Source organism: Delphinapterus leucas, chromosome 6, assembly GCF_059928025.1.
Source record: "Delphinapterus leucas isolate spDelLeu-1000000601 "Yukka" chromosome 6, BTC_Dleu_Yukka2, whole genome shotgun sequence".
Taxonomy (NCBI): domain Eukaryota; kingdom Metazoa; phylum Chordata; class Mammalia; order Artiodactyla; family Monodontidae; genus Delphinapterus; species Delphinapterus leucas.
This window is the reverse complement of record NC_143134.1, coordinates 55,522,953-55,544,175: the sequence shown is the minus strand read 5'-3', so window position 1 is coordinate 55,544,175 and position 21,223 is coordinate 55,522,953. Positions and strand designations below refer to the sequence as shown.

Sequence of the window (21,223 nt, the reverse complement as noted above, 5' to 3'; positions counted from 1 at the left end):
ACACAGGGCCTACCAGCACTTTCACAGGTCCTCCCCCAGGCGGTGGGGCTAGGATTTGGTAGCAGGTGCTGAGAGAAAACCCTTGGTGGCACCTTTGCCCTGGGACTGTGCCAGTGGCAGCTGTCACTCAATGGGACAGAGAGGCCGCTCTGTGGTCTCTTATTTAACATTGTGCCTTTCTCCTCTCCTCATTGTTCTACCTTAGGAAAACAAGCAAACAAAAAACAGAGCCTAAACCTGGACTAATACTTTAAGCAAAGTAGGATTACTTTTCTGTTTCACTATGTTTACTCTGTAATGTTGCTGCTTTTGACTCGAATTATGGTTCATGGTGATTTCCAATTATTTTCTCTTATACTCATATCCAGCAATTTTATTTTTCTCTCCTAAAGATGACAAGGATAATATTTTTCTTTCCTCTGCAACTTTAGGCACTGTGCTAGTGCTTTGTGGATACTATCTCATTATCAACTTCAATAATTTTGGCAGGAAGGCAGGCATTAGTTCCATATTACAAATGAGGAAAGTAAGGCTCAGAGAGTTTGCGTTACAGCTGATAGCTGGCATGGCTGCGCTAAAGTCCTGGTCTTTTAAATCTCAAGTCCAATGCTATTTATCATTAGGCTAAAGAAATTGACTCTCGTCTTTAATGAATTCCATCTTCTTGGGAAAAAAATTCTTAGACAGGATTATAATAAATTAGGTATCATTTTAAAAATTTATAATTTTTAAAATAGTAATACATTAAAGTGGTTCAAGAATTATAAATGGTATACAATGAGAAGTCTCTTTCTCACCTGTGATTCTGTTTGTCCAGTTTCCACACTCTTAAAATAGAAAATGAAGATTAGTAGTTATTAATTTCTTGTATATTTGTGTAAATACTTTGTGTGTGTGTGTGTGTGTATACACACACACACATATATATGCAAATACAAATATACGGTCTCTGTGCTTTCCTTTAAAAAATTAATTAGTAGCATTTCAGGCACACTATATGTATCTTTTGTTTTTCTGTGTGAGATCTTTTCCTATCAGTAAAGATAGAGCTTCCCTGTATGTTTTTATCCTGGCATTTACTTTCAAATAAAGGTTATCTTCATTCTTAAGCATATACTTGAAATAACTAAACACCTATGTTCTCAGAAAAACTTTTACAGCAATATTCCCAGCAACATTATTTATAATAGCCAAAAAGTGGAAACAACCCCAGTGTCCATTAACTGATGAGTGGATAAACAAAATATGGTATATCCATACAGTGGAATATTATTTGGTAATGAAAAGAAATGAAGTATTGTTATCAGACACAACATGTATGAACCTTGAGAATATGCTAAGTAAAAGAAGCCAGCCACAAAAAATCACATATTGTGTGGCTCCTACTATATGAAATGGTCAGGATAGAAACAGAAAGTAGATTAATGGTTGCCTGGGCCTGGGGGTCAGAAGGAATAAAGAGGGACTGTTAATGGGCACGGGGTTTCCTTTTGAGGTAACGAAAAATGTTCTAAAGTTAGCTGGTGATGATGGTTACACAATTCTATGAATTACTAAAATTCACTGAGTTATAAACTTTAAAAGGCTGGATTTTATGATGACGTGAATTATATCTCAATAAAGTTGTTATTAAAAAGTTTTATAAGGCTTAACTTTTACTTCTCATCCTTTCAACTGTTATTCTTATCCATGTAAGTCAGTCTCCAATAACAGGATAGTTATAATCTAGAAATTTCTAATTTGTCTCATTGTACTCTAAATGAATTGAATTATTTTTTGAGCAGGCAATATCTAATTCCTCATTAATGTCTGTGGCTTCTCCCGGGCCATTCGGACACACAGCTCACATTGGCAGAGTTCTATCCAGTCTCTGACCCTGACTGCACCACTTGACTTCCATGAGGAGTCATTCCTCAGATTGACTTAAGTGTAACATCTTCTTCGGGTATCATTTCAATTTAGAGCTGTCAGGCTATTTCTTCTTGCAGGAGTTATTCACAGTTATTAATGAATTTCCAGGCTCCAGCTGAACCAACTCTGTTCCTATCAACAGACTGTCTGTTACAAAAATGAATTGTCCTTAGTCCAAGTCTGCCATCTGCCCCGAGTTGCCTCTTACTGGGCCCTGGAGCTGGGCAAATACAGTGTTTTTTTTCTATCTTCCCTCTCACTGGTGAATACTTCGTAAGTGGTAATGGCTTTTCCCAAACTCTGTTGCTTCTGGGTTTTGTATATTGACTCTTTTTTTTTTTCTGCCTTAACTTGGAGCGAATGGTAAACATGAGGAAAATTGGTAATAAACTATTCTAGAGTTCCACCTGACAGGTATTTTCTTTTTGTGTAATCCCATTAGCTTAAATACATGCAGAGAGGTTTTGGGCAAGAATGGAAAATTTTGTATTCATTTTGTTGGAAGGATTGATTTCTTACAATGAAATATAAAAAATAAATGAATGTCAGAAATGTATTCCTGACGGATAGATTTATCTCATTTATTCATGCCTTTTTTTGTGTTTACTTTTCAGCTCTCCTACAAGCTTGTGTTCCCTATAACCAGCATGTATGGTTCAATATTTACAGCCTGGAGGATCCTTGAAGTAATGAGAGAAGAGTCTGTGATAAGTGACTGGTTAGCTTCCGTAGAGTCATTGCTCCCTATTACCACAGCGATCCCTGCGCATGTTTTTCTTCTGCTGGCTTACCTCCTTGTTGAAGATAAAGGACGAAATCTTCGTCAGATACTGAAGGTCACTACAGAATTTGCCCAAGCTGATTCCTCTCAGGTAAAGCAAGAAAATAATGGAGCAGTAATGGGGGTAAAGCTTAATATTGGAATTGTAGATTATTCTTTCATTGTGGATAATTTTTATCAGAGTTTTAGAGTACAGGTTGCTTTTTTTTTTTGCTATCTTTATTTTCCCATTTTTTTCCTTTTTTCTCCTTACTCTGAGTTGTTGTCTACTTCGTGATGCACATGCTTCTTTAATGAAAGACACTTCGAAAGAGAATCTACACATGATGCTAATCTGTTATTTTTGTTATTGATGGATTTGCTAATTTGTAATGCTTTCATTAACTCTTGCACCCTATTCCAAGATGCATATCCCTTAGTTCTCATATCAATCTTTTAAGGTGGAAAAATTAATTAATTCAGAATAAATGGGCCTGTATAATAGGAATTAATCTCTTATTAACTTCTTGCAATTTGATCGTATTTTTATTCAGTCATTTAATAAACAAAAAAAATAGTGGGTCGTTGTTTTATATGGTACTGATTAACATGCTGATCATGCACCATATAAAACATGCTGATCAGTACCGTATAAAACAACATGTTAAAGATATGTTGTTTAATAAACATATTAAACTTACTAAAGATAAATAATCATTTTTCCTACCTGCACAGTTCTTGGAGTATAATAATAAGATAACCATCAGACATTATTAATAAAACTCCCCCCGCCCCGCCTTTTAAACTAACCATATATTTAGCATAGATAGCTGTAATTCTTTTTCTATTGGATAGAATCTCTAGAATGCATTTCCTGTTACGGGAAGGATTTCCTAACCAAGTAGGTATGGCATTTTTATTATCTTCTCTATCTTAGTGTCTGTACTTGTGTTCTTTATGAAGCATGGTGAAAAAAAAGTCCATCTCTTTATGGAGTGTTCCTATAGGAAAAATATTTGGTGAAGGTGGGATAAATATGTTTTCCTAGATAATGAAGTTAATGTATTTGCAATTCCTTTTTGTCCCCAACTTGTCACGCTCATTCCGTTTTGTCAGGTAAACAACTGCTGTCTCACAAAAGTTTTCCCTCTGACTAGATTTCTCTGTCTGATTCTGCAAGTGGATCCGTAATGTATTCAGAGTGCCTTTGTCTCACATAACGTGAAACACTTCAGCTTGCTTCCTACTTTATTTCTCCCTTCAGCTTCTGTAACAATCCTAATTCTACCAAATGCTTTTTATCACTGTTGACACCTTGTAGGATTATCTCTTTAGAATACTTAATGCACAGGTAATGCCTGGAGATTATCTGAGGAAGTCATACCGTAGGTTACCTGACCTATGTTTGCCACTGGTGTAGAACATGTGTTATATCAATGTATGTATTGATACTTAGGAAATGCATTTAGTCTTTGAAATTCTAGGGTGATCCAGGATCCTTGTAAACACTTTTCACGTGTGCCATGAAATGGAAAAAGTTGGGAAGCACTGGGGTGACCATCCCGGTTCATTTATTTATTCAATAAATGTTTATTAAGAAGCAGTGCTATAAATTAAAGTCAATATGTTACACTTCTGTTGATAATTTCTAGGAAGTTTTTAAAGAAGTGAGTAAAAACACCCCGTGTAATTTTGCTTGTTAAGGTGAATGGTAGGGTAAAATGTTGAAATGTAGTTACCCAAACTCATGCAGAAGCAAAGGCAATATAATTAATAAGAACTTACAAGTGGAGTTATTTAAGTCTTTTGAAAAGGATAAAAGAAGACTAGAAGTAGGAGGTAGTGTTCTTCACTTTTCCTTATGAAGTGACCATATCATATCATTTCTCTGGCTTTTAGCTACAAGGTAAAGCAGCCTGAAGAAGAGGGTTGAATATTGTGAAAAAGCAATTCTCTAATTGTAACTGCTTGGTGTAGATTCAATTAGATGAGTTAGGGTTGAGATCTATTGTTGGAGGAGTGTTTTCTGTTTCTTTCATTAAGTTGACATGACTGCATGAAATGTATAGTTTCATGTGTGTTTGTCCTTTCTTACCTTATAAAAAGGTATATTATGTTTAAGCAGTCATTGGCTCAAATTCATGGGGGAGTCAATACTAAAGAAAAGTCTTAGACTACTAATAAGCAGATACTAGGTAAATTGGTATGTAAGAATAGGAATTTAGAAGCTGTCTTCTAACTCTGTTTTGGTGGTCACTTAACCTCTTATATAGAGTTCACTGGCCTGCAGTATTGTGTTTGTGTGACACCATAATTTATTGTAAGAATTCTACTCTAAGACCTTGTGAGAGAAAATATTTGAAAAGTTTGAAAGAGATGTGCCATATTTGAAGTGTGTTTAGTGTGATTATTATTATTCATTCTAAGGTATTAATAGAAATTATTTTTGATAGTACTTATTCATAGTAATGCAAGTTATCAATATCAACTAACACTTTTAGTGTTAATAATGATAAGAAAATATACTTCTTTAAAAATGTAATTATTCTTCTTACTTATCAGGTACTTTGATGGATCCCCTTCCCCAGTGAGTTTTCATCCTTAGTCCCTCACCGTGTTCCCCTGTGGCATGCGTTTTGTGTTGGGTTTAATACATGGGCCATGGAAGTCTAATGGAGCTAGATAGTCTGAAGGGAACTTGGCCTTGTGAGTACCATTTTAGAGTTACCTGGATAGATGATGGTGTTAAAATAACTAGATAGTTACTCAAGGCCACAGCAATAAATTGACACTTGAAAAATATAGTAAGGAAATTTTTTTTTCCATATCTAGAAATGCTGTCAGCAGTTACTGATAATCCATATAGTCTTCTTATCCAGACATCATGAGACTTAATTTGCAGAAGATACAAGCTCAGGTCAGGCAGCTCTCAGTAAAAATTAAGTGCCTTTTCTTTCTTGGAAGGAATGTCTTAGAGTGTTCTGGGGAGAGATCCAAGAATGAGCATCCTGTGTGAATTCCCATGGAAGTCGTGAAAGTTTTTAAACACATTGATTTAGTTTAGAGAGAGATTTTCGTATCATAGTCTGTGCTTATAATATATGGGAACGCCATCTAATTCCTGAATTAGTGTTTTTTTCTGGAAATTGCAGATGATGGATTCATGTGCTTTTTGGTTATGTTTATATAACAGTTCCTGCCTTTCTGATACTGTGAGTAATGTTTTTTTCCCCACAGTTTGATGTAAATCATTCATGCTGCCTTCAGAGATGCCTGAATGACGGTTGAAGCACATGGCTTCATGGCTCATAAACAGTAACGTCCTGTTGGGCTTATTGTTTCTTCTTCAGAGAGCTATTTCCTAACTCTGTGATTTGTCCAGATCTGGTCACATCTAGTTTGAAATCAGTGGTAGTGAATATAAACATAGGCTCTAATCAAGGGATAATGTGAACCCCAGGCTTAAATAAGGACATTTTCTAAATTTTAATTGAATGGTTTTTTAAAGGGCGATATCAAATCATATTTTGAACCCTTATTAAATGATTGACTAATCTATGAAACATGATTGTGGACAGTTTGGAAATGTCTGAGACTGATACAGCCTCCTTAAGAAGAGGTTAATAACCCTTAATCAACACATGTTGATTGACTTCCTATCTCCCCTTTCAGGTGAGCCCAGCACAGCGACAGCTCACTAATTAAGAACCACGTCTGGTTCTGTGACCTGCACTGTGTGCCTCTATAGAAACTTAACTGGTGATAGCACCAGTTCTGTACCACTTTCCTCAACCCATTCCATATACCTGATTGTATCTTGCTTCTAAGACTCTCAGCCAGAAAACTTACTTCTTCTTCCTCTCTTCCTAACTCTCATTTCCCTTTTGGAGTTTATGTTTAGTTCTTTGCCAACTCTGACCTTGGTTTCCGGTAATATCCCACCCATGTTCCTTCTGGCAGCCTCAGGTAAACTTTTCTCTGTGTCTACGTGGGACTCCCCTGCCTTCCCCCCAGTTCCCCACATTATTACTCTGGCCCCTGGCCCCTTGAGAAGAAAGGGATACTATTCACCTCTTAAAACCTTCTCTAATATCTATTGGCTTAGCTATATTATATTAGCTATATCATTGGCTAATTATTACATAATATTTAATATATTAAATATATAATTGTTATAATAACCACTTATTATATTAGCTATATTATTAACTATAGCTTCCCTCTAGCTATCGGAATTGACATTTCTCCATCTGAAGCATTATATCCTAGAGAATAATAGAGGTGTTGGAGGAGGAGGCTACTTTTCACATAGATAAGTGATTCTGCAAAAGACTATAGGTTATTAAATGCTTAATAGTATGTCATATAAATAGATGTAGAGAGAACACCTGACAACAGATTATATTCTCTTTTGGAAATCCAGGCTGCTTGTTAGTGGTTTTAAAACCTAAGAAAATATGTTTTCTTTCTGTTTCTACCTATATTGTTAAGAGTTTACGGCAAGATTAAATACTTAGGCATCTGAATTGAACATTGACCACGAAGACGAGTAATTTTTAGATAGGCTGAGATGGTTTAAAGTAAAATCTTACAATAGCTTAGTATTTCACCTTCAGTGGAAGAACTCTAACTGCTACATGTAAGGCATAACAGTTCCTTTTTGACTAGTTTATAAAATGGAATATGCCAAAGAGGAAAAGTTTATAAACTTTGACTTTAGAGAACCACAAGTTCCTTCCTTAAAATCTACTCTCACCGAGGAGCTTATCAAATTAAGTTTTGTGAAACCCAATGCCTCTTTCAAATCCTTGGTACTTGCTTGCTTTTCTCTTGTTTGGAATTGGGGATAGAGCTGTGTTTTTTTGTTTGTCTTATTTTGTTTTTGCTTGCATTTACAACTCTGAGGACTTTTACTTCCCTTTTACCTTTTGGTTGTTAAGTCTCACTAAAGGTCTTACTTAATGGGAACAATTGCAGTCTTTGATAATTTTATCTTATCCTTTGTAATGTTTTCAGGGCTTTTTTTTTTTTTTTCCATTTGTGAAGGTGTACACATGTTTGAGCCATTTAAATCACTTATGGAGATAGGTTCATGGCCCATGACTTGCTGGTCTTTTAAAAGTCATATATTATCAAATAGTAAAAAGTTGACTTTCAGGGCAGAATCCTGTGATAGTTCTACTCTGGGTCATAAGCCATATTTTAACATGGAAAATGAATAGGAAATGTGTGAAATTTAATGGTCTGTAAGTTACTGCTGTGAGAAAAGGAGAAAATATATTCTATAAAGGAACTTGCACAAAGAGTCCTTGGACACTTTGCACTCTGTTCTATTGTCACCGAGTTCTATGAATTGCTACCCCCTGAAGTCAGTCGGCTTCCTGTGTTCTTCATACCAGCAATAAGAAGCCAGAATGTACAGTACTTTTAATAAAGAGCTTTACAGATAAGAAATGCTGTACTACTATTCCCTTGCAGCCATAGCGTTGATTATGCCTAGAGCAAAATTGGGACGAGCCTGTCAGCATGAAACAATTAGACAAAGAGAAACACAGACAAAAATACAGGGTCAAGTATCTATTCCATCCTGTGGCAATATGTTTATTTCTTCCTTATAAACCCAACATAGATATCTATAGAATAAAATGTTTTTAACTGGCATTTGAACCTTTTTATATTTTTTCCAGTTTTTTGCATGAAGCCTTGAGTTTATACTCAGGGAAGCAGTCCTGTGTCAATTTTTTACCTTTCTTGAGTTCCTGAGGGCTAATATTGGGCTGAGTTTCTTCTGAGAAGTCAACAGAGTATAAATTGCTTAAAAGTTCAACCCTAGATCACTGTGATACTCACTAGCTTACTCATATAATGAAACAGAAGCCATTTGTCTTGTTGTGTCACTGAACACTGAGTAACAGAAAGGATGGGGGTGGGTTTGGTGAGGATGGGGCCTAGAAGTGCATTTAGAACAGCAGAGTCTGTTTGCTCCCAGTTGAATATCAGTTAGCAGTAGCTTTTTCTTCAGATTAAAACCTGCTTGGAATGGGCTTCTGGTGTTGCTGAAGGACTCAGAGGGGAACAAATTTTGTGGTAACTTTGAATTTTGTAAAAGGCATGAGGAATTCTTCTCAAGGGGAAAAACACAAAGTCCACCATTGCCAGAATAAAATTTTTCTTATTTGGTCAGAGGACAGGGAAGGAAAAAGGGGTGTTCGTCCCCTGCCTACTTGTATCGTGGCCAGACACCCCAAAGTGGAGCTGTCAGTGGACATCCCTTACCATTTATTCTTCAGCCCTTCCATAGTCAATCCTTCAATTCAGAGGAGAGTCTTAATTAAGGAAACATTTCTTTACGTCTACAGAAGCAACCTATGTCAGCTCTCTCCAATGAGTTTTGCCTTAATTCATCAATAAAAATGGATACTCAAGGCTCATCAGACTTTTAAGAAAATTTAACAGCATGACTAACCAGAGCATCTCTTTCCAGAAGAAGAACTTGGGGCGCAGAGGATAATATAAAAACAATCCAGTACCTATGAGATGTTGGCAAGATATTGTATGTTTTTGTATTGTATATAAGATACTGCTGTGATGAAGAAGAAATTCAAGAGCAAGAGATTTTAGAAATTAAAAACTTGGTTGCCACAGTACGTAAATAGAGGCTGGATTAGTGATTTATAGAATAGCCAACTAAATATTTCAGAATATAGAAAAAATATGAAAACTGAACAAGTTACGACATTGAAGGTCAATCCTGGAGTTCTGACATCTTTCTGTAGGAATTTCAATTGGAGAAAACTGAAGAGAAAAGGAGAAAAACTTAAAATATGATAGAAAATTATTTCCTAAGCTCAAAAAAGACACAAAGATATAGATTGTTAGGACCCCCTGAAAGCCATGTAGCACAAGTGAGAATAGGTCAATACCTATATCCATGCCCAGAACTTCAAGAATAAAGAGAACATCAAAAGAGATTTTAGAGAAGAGTTGGAAAAGATGAAGTCATTTAAAATTGGATTGACCTTAGATTTTTTATAGCAGCCCACTGGGTACTGGAATACATTGGTATATTGTCTTCCAATTTCTTGAGGAAGGTCACTTTGAACCCGGAATATTCCTTTCCATCATTCTACATTTTACAAGTGATGGTAATAAAGGCTTTTTCTGATGGGCAATAATTCAAGAACATTTCTTGGTTACTGATTTTATGGGGGGAAAAGCCCCTCAAGAATGTGTTCTAGCAAAATTGAAAATGAATCCAAGAAAGTACAGAGAAGAGATGTTAAAAGGTGATCAAAATATCCAGTAAATATTACTTTAAATTAACCATAATTGTTTGTGTAAGCTATGAAAAATAACTACCTGGAACAAAGTCCAAGCTTTAAAACATGGGAAGCGGTCGGAGTAGGTAGTGGGAGTTTGGTGGTGCGAAGAGTGAGAACATGCTAAGTAAGGGTGGAATTTTGTTTTTAAACTGAGTATTTTTTGATGTTAGTAGAAAAATAAGTTTAAATATGTATTTAAACCTTTATTAGTAACTAAAGGTGATTTATAACTTCCAAATAATATAACAAAAGGAAAACAATTTTTTAAAAAACCTAAAAATGATGGCAAATATTATCATAAAATAAGATGATAGGAATAATTCCAAATATTCCAGTTACCATAATTACTGTGAATGAATTAAATTCCCTTATCAAAAAAAAAAGGCTCATAATACTATCCAAAGCAATCTACAGATGTATTGCAATTTCCATCAAAATACCCATGACAGGGCTTCCCTGGTGGCACAGTGGTTGAGAGTCCGCCTGCCGATGCAGGGGACACGGGTTCGTGCCCCGGTCCGGGAAGTTCCCACATGCCGCGGAGCGGCTGGGCCCGTGAGCCATGGCTGCTGAGCCTGCGCTTCCAGAGCCTGTGCTCCACAACGGGAGAGGCCACAACAGTGAGAGGCCTGCGTATCGCAAAAAAAACCCCCAAAAAACAAAAAAAACAAAAACAAAATACCCATGACATTTTTTACAGAACTAGACCAAATTACCCTAAAATTTATATGGAACCACAAAAGACCCAGAATTGCCAAAGCAATCCTGAAGAAAAAGAACAAAGCTGGAGGCATAACCCTTCCAGATTTCAGACTATACTATAAAGCTACAGTAATCAAAACAACATGATACTGGCACAGAAACATCCATAGAAAACAAACAAAGCAGAAATATAGATCAATGGAACAGAATAGAAAGCCCAGAAGTAGACCCACACACCTATGGTCAATTAATCGACAACAAAGAAGGCAGGAATATACAATGGAGAAAAGACAGTCTCTTCAAAAAGTGGTGTTGGGAAAGCTGGACAGCTACTTGTAAGTCCATGAAATTAGAACACTCCCTCACACAAGATACAAAAATACATTCAAAATAGTTTATAAAGACCTAAATATAAGACGCGACACCATAAAACTCCTAGGAGGAAACATAGGCAAAACATCTTCTGACATAAATCATAGCAATATTTTCTTAGATCAGTCTCCTAAGGCAAAAGAAATAAAAGCAAAAATAAATGAGTGGGGCCTAATCAAATTTAAAAGCTTTTGAACAGCAAATGAAACCATCAACAAAATGAAAAAGCCTACAGAATGGGAGAAAAAAATTGCAAATGATGTGACCAATAAGGAGTTAATATCCAAAATATATAAGCAGCACAGACAACTCAATATTGAAAATACCAAACAACCCAGTCAGGAAATGGGCAGAAGACCTAAATAGACATTTCTCCAAGGAAGACATACAGATGGCCAACAGGCACATGAAAAGATGCTCAGCATCACGTAATTATTAGAAATGAAAATCAAAACCTCAAGGAGGTATCACCTCACACCTGTCAGAATGGTTATTATTAAAAAGTCTACAAATAACAAATGCTGGAGAGGGTGTGGAGAAAAGGGAACCCTCTTGCACAGTTGGTGGAAATGTAAATTGATGAAGCCACTATGGAAAACAGTATGGAGGTTCCTTAAGAAAATAAAAATAAAGCTACCATATGATCCAGCAATCCCACTCCTGGTTATATATTTGTAAAAGATGAAAACTAATTTGAAAATATACGTGCACCCCAGTGTTCATAGCAGCACTATTTATGATGGCCAAGACATGGAAGCAACCCATGTGCTTATCAACAGACGATTTGCTTAAGAAGATGAGGTATATATACAGAATGGACTATTACTAAGCCATAATAAAGAATGAAATATTGCCATTCACAGCAACACAGATGGACCTAGAGAATATTATATTTAGTGAAGTAAGTCAGAGGAAAACAAATACTATATGATATCACTTATATTTGGAATCTAAAGAAAAAAAAGCAAATGGAATCTATATACAAAACAGAAACATATTCACAGATATAGAAAATAAACTTATGGTTACCAAATGGGAGAGCAGGGGGAGGGATAAATTAGGAGTATGGGATTAACAAACTACTATACATAAAATAGATAAGTAACAAGGATTTACTGTATAGCACAGGGAACTGTATATCTTGTAATAACCTATACTGGAAAATAATCTGAAAAATACATATGTATAACTGAATTACTCTGCTCTACACCTGAAACTAACACAATATTGTAAATCAACTATACTTCAGTTAAAAAAATAAAGGCTCATTAAAAAAGCACAATTCTATACTTTTTCTAAGAGACAAACCTTGAAACAAGTGACAGTTGAAAATGAAAGAGTGAAAATGAAAAGCTAGGTAGATCATTAAGAAAGCATAAGATGTGGTAATATTATCATCCAAGATAGATGATATAGAATCCAAGGTAAAAAGCCTTGCACAAGATGAAGAGGAGTATTTTATACTGACAAATGGTAGAACCTCAAGTCCAATTTTATTTAGAAGCAGTTCCATTGAAATTAGGAAAAGTATGTCTGATGTCAATTTTTCTGGAGGTTCTGGCCATTGTTAATTCATGAAAAAGAAATAAAAGTTATATACGTGTAATAAAATAAAAACCCAGAGCTCCTAATACTTACAGACAATTAGAAAATACTAGAGAATTTACTGAAAACTTTTGCTTTTAGATTAGATAAGAGAGTTCAATATGGTGGCCAGATATCAGATCAGTGTACAAAACCGATTGATTTTCTTTACAAAAACAATAAATTAGAACATATTGGCAGTATATGGGAGAGAGATAATTTGTAAATAGCATAAGAACTGTACCTTGAAATACTAGAAATGTTATAAAAACTGTTTGATGTAATTTATAAAATTTTACTAAAACATATAATGACTTCTAGTACAATACTTTAAATGTAGAATTCATGTTATAAATATTTACTATTGATTGATTTGAGGTTCAATGATCTTATGATTATAAGACATTTAGTTTTGGTTTTTTGCATTAATCACCTTTGTTACACGGATTCTGATTCATTACCTTAACTTCACTGCAGAAAGATATTCACTTAACCAGTTGCACGTATAGTGCCACCAAGTCCAAAAGTGGAGTGTTTATCATGTTTGCCAGCTTGATCACATTCTGAGCTCTGTTGAGTAAGTCAGTTACAGGCCTTTTGATAACCTGATGCTTTGGAATGAATTGTTTCTTTTATTATCCTTAATTTCTAGGGCTAAATAGGTGTAAATATAGTCTACTCATTTAGAAGCTGAACCATCTTCTTGAACAAAGTAACAGTTAATAAAAATAGCCAACATTTACATATGCTTATTATATACCAGTCACTATTCTAATCACTTTATCTGCATATATGAGCTAACTCATTGAATACTCACAGCTTTTTGAGGTTGGGTACCATTATTATTTAGGAACAGAGGCACAGATGTTGATTAACTTCTCCAGATTGACACAGCCATTCAGTAATTGGCGAAGTCAGAATTTGAACTCAGCACATATCCAGACTCTGTGCTCTTACCAACATGCTATACTACCTCTCTACAACTTTTAGTTAAACCATTTCTTAAAAATTTTTTGAAAGAGTAAACAAGGTTCACTAGCTTTACGTTTGTTAGATTAGCCTAGTCAGTTGTAGAGATAATTAGATGTTAAGAAAGAAACCTCAACATGTGTTTGAAATCTGGCCAGATCTTCAATCTTGTGTGATTATTTTTTCCTCTTCTATGCTAGCTTCCATTGGCTCTTCTATACATAGGCAAATCACATTTAGCCAGATATTTCTACCTAAATAGAACACGTACAGAGTCATGACTCATGTAAGCACGTGTCAAAAAGAGATTGAGATGTTCTAAGTGAATCAACATCAACAAGAATGCTTGCAGTTGGGATTATTGCTTAATGGTCAAAAATTATTCTTTTATACTTTTTTGTTTGTAGTGATCATAACTGAGAAATTCTGAAACCTAATTAAAGACAAGAATTTTTTTTAGTGAACAAAAAAGTAGGTTGTTGTATTCCCTTTATTTTGAAAAAGAACATTTACAAAATGTTGAGAAAATCACATGTTGGTTGTTAGGTTTGAAATATTTAAAAGGTTTGACAAGATATACTGTTCATTTAAGAGCTTGAAAGGGCATTGAAGAATCAGTTATTTAGTAAACAGTCATGGAGAACATCTTTGGGGCACACATTTTAATTAGAACTTGGGATTCAAAAATAGTTATTGGCGAATTCACAGTGCATAGGGAAGATGGGCAGTATACAATTAGAATGCCCTGTGATAAGTGGTATGATGCAGGGAAGCATACGGTTTGGTATGAGCCCAGAAAACGGTGGCTAAGTCATAATAGGAGGTCTGCCTGGAGTAGGTGATTCATCAGCTATTGCTGGACAAATACAAGTTAAACAAACATCTTTGAAATTAACTGGAAGAGTCTTATTGCCTGTTTCTATTACATATGAAGCACTACTTTTTATATATGACATTTATATGATCCTTTTTGAGTGCCACTGCTGGGCAAACAGTGGAGTAAATACATTTTTGGAGGTACTAGAGTAGTTTTTTACTTGGTGTACCATAGGTTCATTAGCAGTACTTTTATATTTTAGATTTCATTTTCTTGTTGGGAAGTAAAAGAAAGCCACTGACATTTTGTCACAATTATAGCTACTCTTTGATGGCTGTAATCAAGATGACAGGCCATGATTTGGTGGATTTAGTGGGAAAGGTTTACTCCAGAATTCTTAAAGTTGGACAACTATGTGAGCTCCCTCACCAGAAGTCTTGAGACTTATGCTCTTCCTTTGTCTTTTCAGCCCATTGGAGTTCTACCCTACCAGTGACAGTTTTGAGCTTTTCATGATAGATAATACAATGGACACTTTGACAAGTTTTTAGAATAGTTGATATAATGAAATACGGCATTCTGAAGTCAGTTTACTTCAAATGGGTTAGACATGGTTACAAATTAAGTGGAGCCAGACAAGTAGTTAAGAAGTGGGATGATTTCTATATGTAGGTTTCTGGTGAATTGATTGGACTTTTGGAGACCTTGTGTCTTGTCATGCTTGCTTATTAACATTCTTGTGGTAGTGGATCTCATCTGTATTTAAGACAATTTGTATATTTCTTTTCTATAAAGAAAACAAGCATATAAATACATGTAACCTGAATTTATCATATCACAAATAGCATTAAAGACAAATAAGGACAAATTAGCATTCTGAAATGTCCTATAGTTATCTTCAAAGAAAATTTTCGTTGGATTACAATTAGATTTGGAATTTATAAAAGGAATTCCTCAAGGTAAACTGTGTCTCACTTGTTTTTGCCTCCTAGTAACCTTGCCCACTTGCTGGGCTTTGATGCTTGTTTTGTTGCCTGATTGAATTACTACATAAATATATTAGATGTATGTGCCCACCATCCTAGAACCAATAAACTATTTTCCAATGTTGTCATGTGTTATCCAAACTAATTGATGGAACAGTGTGGATTCCAGGGACAGGGTTAAGGTTGGGTTAGATTATATTAAAATCTTATTAAATGAAATCCTATTAATTTAAGGTTCAGGGTAATTTTATATAAGCTGAGTTCAAACATAAGCTGATGTTGATGCTGTTGTTTTTAGGCAGTTTGAGTTTGTTCATTTGCATTAGTACAATGAATGTGCCAATTTAAAAATGATCAAATTATCTATTCATTAAGACATATCAGCAGGGACTGGTACTTGGCAACACTTGGCTAATTAGTTTTTTACAGTATATATGTGACAGTAATCGAATTTTATTTCTTTAACAATTTTTCTCTAATCCAGTCTTGTCTACCTTCATTGTTTCTAGTAGTCTGAGTTATTAGTGATAATTATACTGGTGGCATTTTACGGTACTTACGTGTATTTAGTTGTCAAATTGTATTCAAGTTTTAATGATGCAATTTGATCTGCATTAAGTGGATTTATCATGGAATTACCATTTAGCTTGAAATATTGTAGATACCTTGTTTTTATTAGGTCCCATTTTATTTATCAAGCATTTTCAAGCCATTGATTTAGTCATTCAACATATATATATATTATATACCTTCTATATGGCAAGTTCTGGTACACTAAGATGAAAGGACATGGTCTTTGTTTCCAGGAATCATAGATCCTAGTCTTTTTCCAGAGGCATTAAAAATTACTTTTCAGTACAAGGTGGTAATTGCCATTGTGGAGGTATATAAGTGTCTCTGGAACATACAGGAAGAGGCCCACAAGTTTCCCTGATGCAGGTAAAGGAAAGGCGTTCTAGCAGGATAGGGTGCATATGCAAAGACACAAATCTGTGGCAGGTCACAGTGGGGTAACGAGACAGCAAGTAGTACTGTATTAAACCGGGATATGTAGGGTGAGGGGAATTGATCCTGGAGTGGATACTGAGCAATTATTTGGAAGGAAGATCCTAAAGAGTCTTGCAGTCAGTCAGGAGATAGGAATTTATCTAAAGTATTGGGGTAATGAGACATAGAGGAGATAAAGTTATATAACAGGATGTTAGAAGTTTTGGTGGGGACCTTAAGATACCAAAATGAGTTTTGAGACAGAACACCCAGTAAAACTTGTAGAGTAGTAGGATTAAACCTCGATGTCTGAGTACTATTGCAGTTTTTAACCCGTTACTCACATCCAAAGGTCTAGAAGTTAGGAAATGAAAAGTTAGGTGAAGAAAAGAGGGAGGATTCTTAGAGAAAGTTGCTGGAGTGCTGAGTTCTACAAGCGCCAGCCCCTTATCTCAAGCCTAGTGACAGAGATCGCAACAGAACCCCACATCCCCTCATCCAGCTTGATGTGAATCCCTTGCAGTTGGGGTGGGCAGGCATGTGCCATGGGTTGATGACTTCCCCAAAAATCTAACAGAGAGTGATGCACTGGCTAGCTATTGTGATAGTGGAAACAAAGAGAGAGCCACGTAGGGATTGACTTGTGTGTCTAGAATTTGTCAAAGCAAAAGATATATTAGTGTTTCCTCTGGTTAAAATGTGGGCAGCAGGAGCAAGAGAACTAGAGTGGAATTGTCTCAGCTCATTTTAGAGGTTTGCTTAAGGAGTATACAGGCCTCTGCTGAAAGAAGCAGGATTCCTAGAGGGTGTTGACCAATCAAACCAGAAGAGAGCATCTCTCCTGCATCAAAAGTCTAAACAGAACTTAATCTGACAGGTTTGGGCTGCTTGCCATGGAGCAGTAGGAGAATCCCTTTGGGGCAGGAGAGCTGTAAAGACACTCCTAGCCCTGTAGCAAAGGAGTGCCGATACTCTTCCTCAGAGGGGCCTGCCCAGATTCAGAGATGGAAGGGGGAAGCGAAGCCTATCAGCATCAATTAAAGGTAGTAAGGTGAAGGGAACCCCTGAGAATTCCTGCAGCTGTCACTACAGCCCTTTGCTGCAGAGATTCTGGGCTTAACTTTCCTAATCTCATCAGCAAGGCAGTAAGAAATGTGTAGACATTCTTAGGTTTAGGCTTCTGTGGGCATTGAATGATGCTGAACCACTCATGATAGCAGAGATTGCCAGATGGTTGGTTTTCATTTAACACCTTTTCCTTTGGTTTCTGTTTTTAAATCTTTTGTGCTTTGCTGAGGTTTACAATGGAAGTCTCAAAATTCACTTTGTCTAAAGATTTTCTCGGTAATATCATATTGTCTTTATAATTAATGGTGCGTTGTTGAAATGTTGCAAAGCATAAAAGTAATTGCAATAACCGGTTATGCCCGTTCTGTCCCTTTTTATGTTTTTTGTCCTTTGAGACATTAGTGGAATTTCATTTAACCCACATAGAAACTAGAAACGAGGAGCCTTATACACATTTCTGTTGCCTGGTGAATTCTTGGTACCTGACTTAAAGTGCTCAGGGAGCATTTGATGAGTTCTTAGTTATTTTTTGAAACCAGGGTGGGTTCAGGCAATGGTCTGCAAAATTGCTGAAGGAAGTCAGGAATCTTTTTTAAAAAACAACGGAAAAATGAAGAATCACGCATGCATATATTAGGTCGTCTTGAATCAAATCCTAGCTGAAGCTGTAATGATACATGCTGTTCATGAAAGACTTAATACAGTCTTTCTAATTGGATGAATTGTCTTGTTGTGCAAAAACTGTTATTACACTGTGTGTGAAACCAACCATGCTGCAGGGGAAAAAATTAAATCGCCTGACTCAGAGGTCACTTGTGAATAGTAACACAAGATCTATTACCGTTATTAGAGACTCTGGAGGACATTCACCCTTTTATGGTCTTTCAACTGCTGGAATGAAATATTTTAGTGGTAAACGACACCCTTCTGGGAAATCCTCCTAAAGATTCTTTTTTTTTTTTTGCTTTTTGTATGTTTTAAAAAAGGGGGAGGCGTCTCAGGGAAAAAAATCACATTGTTCCTTTCAGATCACTTTCAAAATTTACTTATTTTGATTTGGTGTGATGACAGTTGCTTTTAAATGTTCCTCATTACACCGTTCTTAATCTAAGTCTATTAGTCCTACACTTTATCTTTCGTAACATGTCATGCACATTCTGTAATCTTTTCCATAGGGAAATTCATGATAGCATGCAAGCTCAGAGACCAGGATGTATGTGGTTCATGTCAAAATCTGGATTAAGCACTTTAAAGTACATGAAATGAAAAGTCTATCTGCTTATTATGTTTATCTTCTTTTAAGGGTCTTTGAATGTATATAAGACGGATTATGTGAGTATATATTGTAGCTCTGCATGGCAACCATGCTGAGCGGTAATTTTAGGAAACACTTTAAGAAGTGAATGAATAGCTATTGATCTGAGGTGAAGCTTTATAACATAGTTATTAATTTGGGAACCAGAGTACCTTTCCAATAGATTACATTCATTATAAACTGTCAATCCATTTGTTATTATTTATTACCACTCTGGAGCCTTCTGCTTTTTTGCTATATGGTTGAGATTAGTTTTTGTGGGGATTAGAAAGAAATAAGACTAGCTATCAATAGCTTTGAAAAGAATTTGCGTAGATTTTTTATTAATTTTGAAGTCAAATAACTGACTTTTTCTCTTCCCGTTATCGGATTCCAGCATCTGTTTTTCTTCTTCTGAAGCTTCCTTACTTTATTGCCCCAAAGATATGGAACTGTTAGAGTGATGTGAATAGGCATATAAATTCTGTTGGATTTCTCAGTGCCTGCTTTTGTTACAGGTATTTTGATGGGTTCATTAAAACATATCTGTTGAAATGGGGGTTGGTAAGAAGGAATAGAAGGAAGAGACTACATTGTCAGTAAGAATAATACATAGATATATGAGCTTCACTTGAAAATAAAAATAATTTTGTAAAATTGTAGATAGAAACGCTTTGTCAGGTTGCTAATGAGAGGCTTGACCTAGCTGCTGCTGCTGCAGCATCTTTGGGGATGATGAGAGATGCAAAATGCACTGTTGCTAGGCAACTCTCTTGGCTGCCTTTGGAGCAGGTTCATATGTGCTAAGAGCTAATGAATCCTCATGTCTGCTCTTTGAAACTGTTCAAAAGCCCATGAAGACATACCCAGACATTTAGCATTTACAAGTACCTGAACCATTCTTGCCATGCCATTTAACCATTAAAAACTAAGTTGACGATTTAGTGTGTATTGAATATTGCTTATTTTTTCAAGGTAGATCAAGATTTAAGCCCTAATAAATATGTTTTCAAAAAGGAGCTCAGGATGAATTAATTTTGATCGATGTTAATTAAATTATTCTATATGAAGGCTTATTTTAAATATGAATGCTTTTTTCCCCCCAAAAGTGATAAGTTGTTGGAATTGGCCTTTTGTAAGCCTCAGAGAAAGTTTTTAATTACACTGTCTTCATGCCTTGCTCAGCCCAAGGCCATTATTTCTGAAGATGATAAGAATCTGGAATTTTTATCAATATTTTATCAATATTTGTAAGAGCCCATCCAATCTCTAATAATACCTACCTCTCAGAGGTGTTGTAAGAATTACAAGGTCCTGTGCATGAAAAAACTTTGTAAAGTGCCATATAAATGCTGTTTTGTTTTTTATTTTACAGTGAATTTCAAGGAATTGTCTGACTTCACAAGAATTTTATGTTACTAGATAATTAACTAGATAATTCAGGCTTATTAATATTTTGGTGTAGGATATGGGATAATTGTGAGATTTCTAGCCTATAACTTTATATTTTGATTGCATTAACCTGTGATTTCTCTTAATGTCATAGCACCTAGTATAATACCATGTGATAGAAGGCACTCAAATATTTATTACTTAAAGTTTTATGAACTTCCTGTATAGAATATCTAAATTGAATTGTTTTTTGTAATATTGCAAAATATACTGGAGATTTGTTATAATTCTGCCTATACCTGTGTTCTCTCAGCTTTAAAATGAGAATAATAGAAGAATCCACCTCATTAAATTCCTCAGGTGGATTAAATGAGATAATCCGAAGTATAATACCTGGTTTATAATCAGTGCTCACTAAAAGTTATATATTACTAAAATTGTAGTTTATTTTTATAGCTTCTTTTATTTATTTCACAATTATTTATCTGCTACCTCATGTTCTAGGAGCAGTGCTATGCTATTTTGCAAGATAGACATGCTCCTTGCCCGTCTGAGGCTTATTGTCATCCTTTATCCCCAGTACCTGAAAAGAGAGACATTAACTGTTTTCAGTGTGCCTGTGTGTGCACGTGTGTATGTGTTTTTTTTTTTTTTTTTGCGGTACGCGGGTCTCTCCCTGTTGTGGCCTGTCCCGTTGCGGAGCACAGGCTCCGGATGCGAATGCTCAGCGGCCATGGCTCACGGGCCCAGCCGCTCTGCGTCATGTGGGATCTTCCCGGACCAGGGCACGAACCCTTGTCCCCTGCATTGGCAGGCGGACTCTCAACCACTGCACCACCAGGGAAGCCCACGTGTGTATGTGTTTTAAACTACATTTAGATGCATAAAGGGGATAGAGAATAGTGCTGTTCAATAGGAATATAATATGAGCCACATATATAGGTTAAAATTTTCTTGTAGCCGTATTTTTTAAACAGTGAAAATAAATAAGTGAAATTAATTTAAAAATATGTTTGTTTACCTCAATATATCCCAAACTACATTATTTCAATATGTAAT

The 21,223-nt window shown here is 35.6% G+C and overlaps 1 protein-coding gene and 1 non-coding gene across 12 annotated transcripts in view; both read left to right on the top strand.

Moving 5' to 3' along the window:
- Positions 1-21,223, top strand: part of FOCAD (focadhesin) — a 322,109-nt gene that overhangs the window by 106,123 nt on the left and 194,763 nt on the right. For all 11 annotated transcript variants that reach the window (XM_022573810.3, XM_089913173.1, XM_089913172.1 and 8 more), the window contains one exon: positions 2,526-2,783. In XM_022573810.3, coding sequence (XP_022429518.2) covers positions 2,526-2,783 — 258 coding nt within the window. The remainder of the gene's footprint in view (positions 1-2,525; positions 2,784-21,223) is intronic.
- LOC115803867 (small nucleolar RNA SNORA30/SNORA37 family) lies at positions 13-141 on the top strand. Its single transcript, XR_004024660.1, has one exon. It is a non-coding gene; the product is annotated as a small nucleolar RNA SNORA30/SNORA37 family (small nucleolar RNA).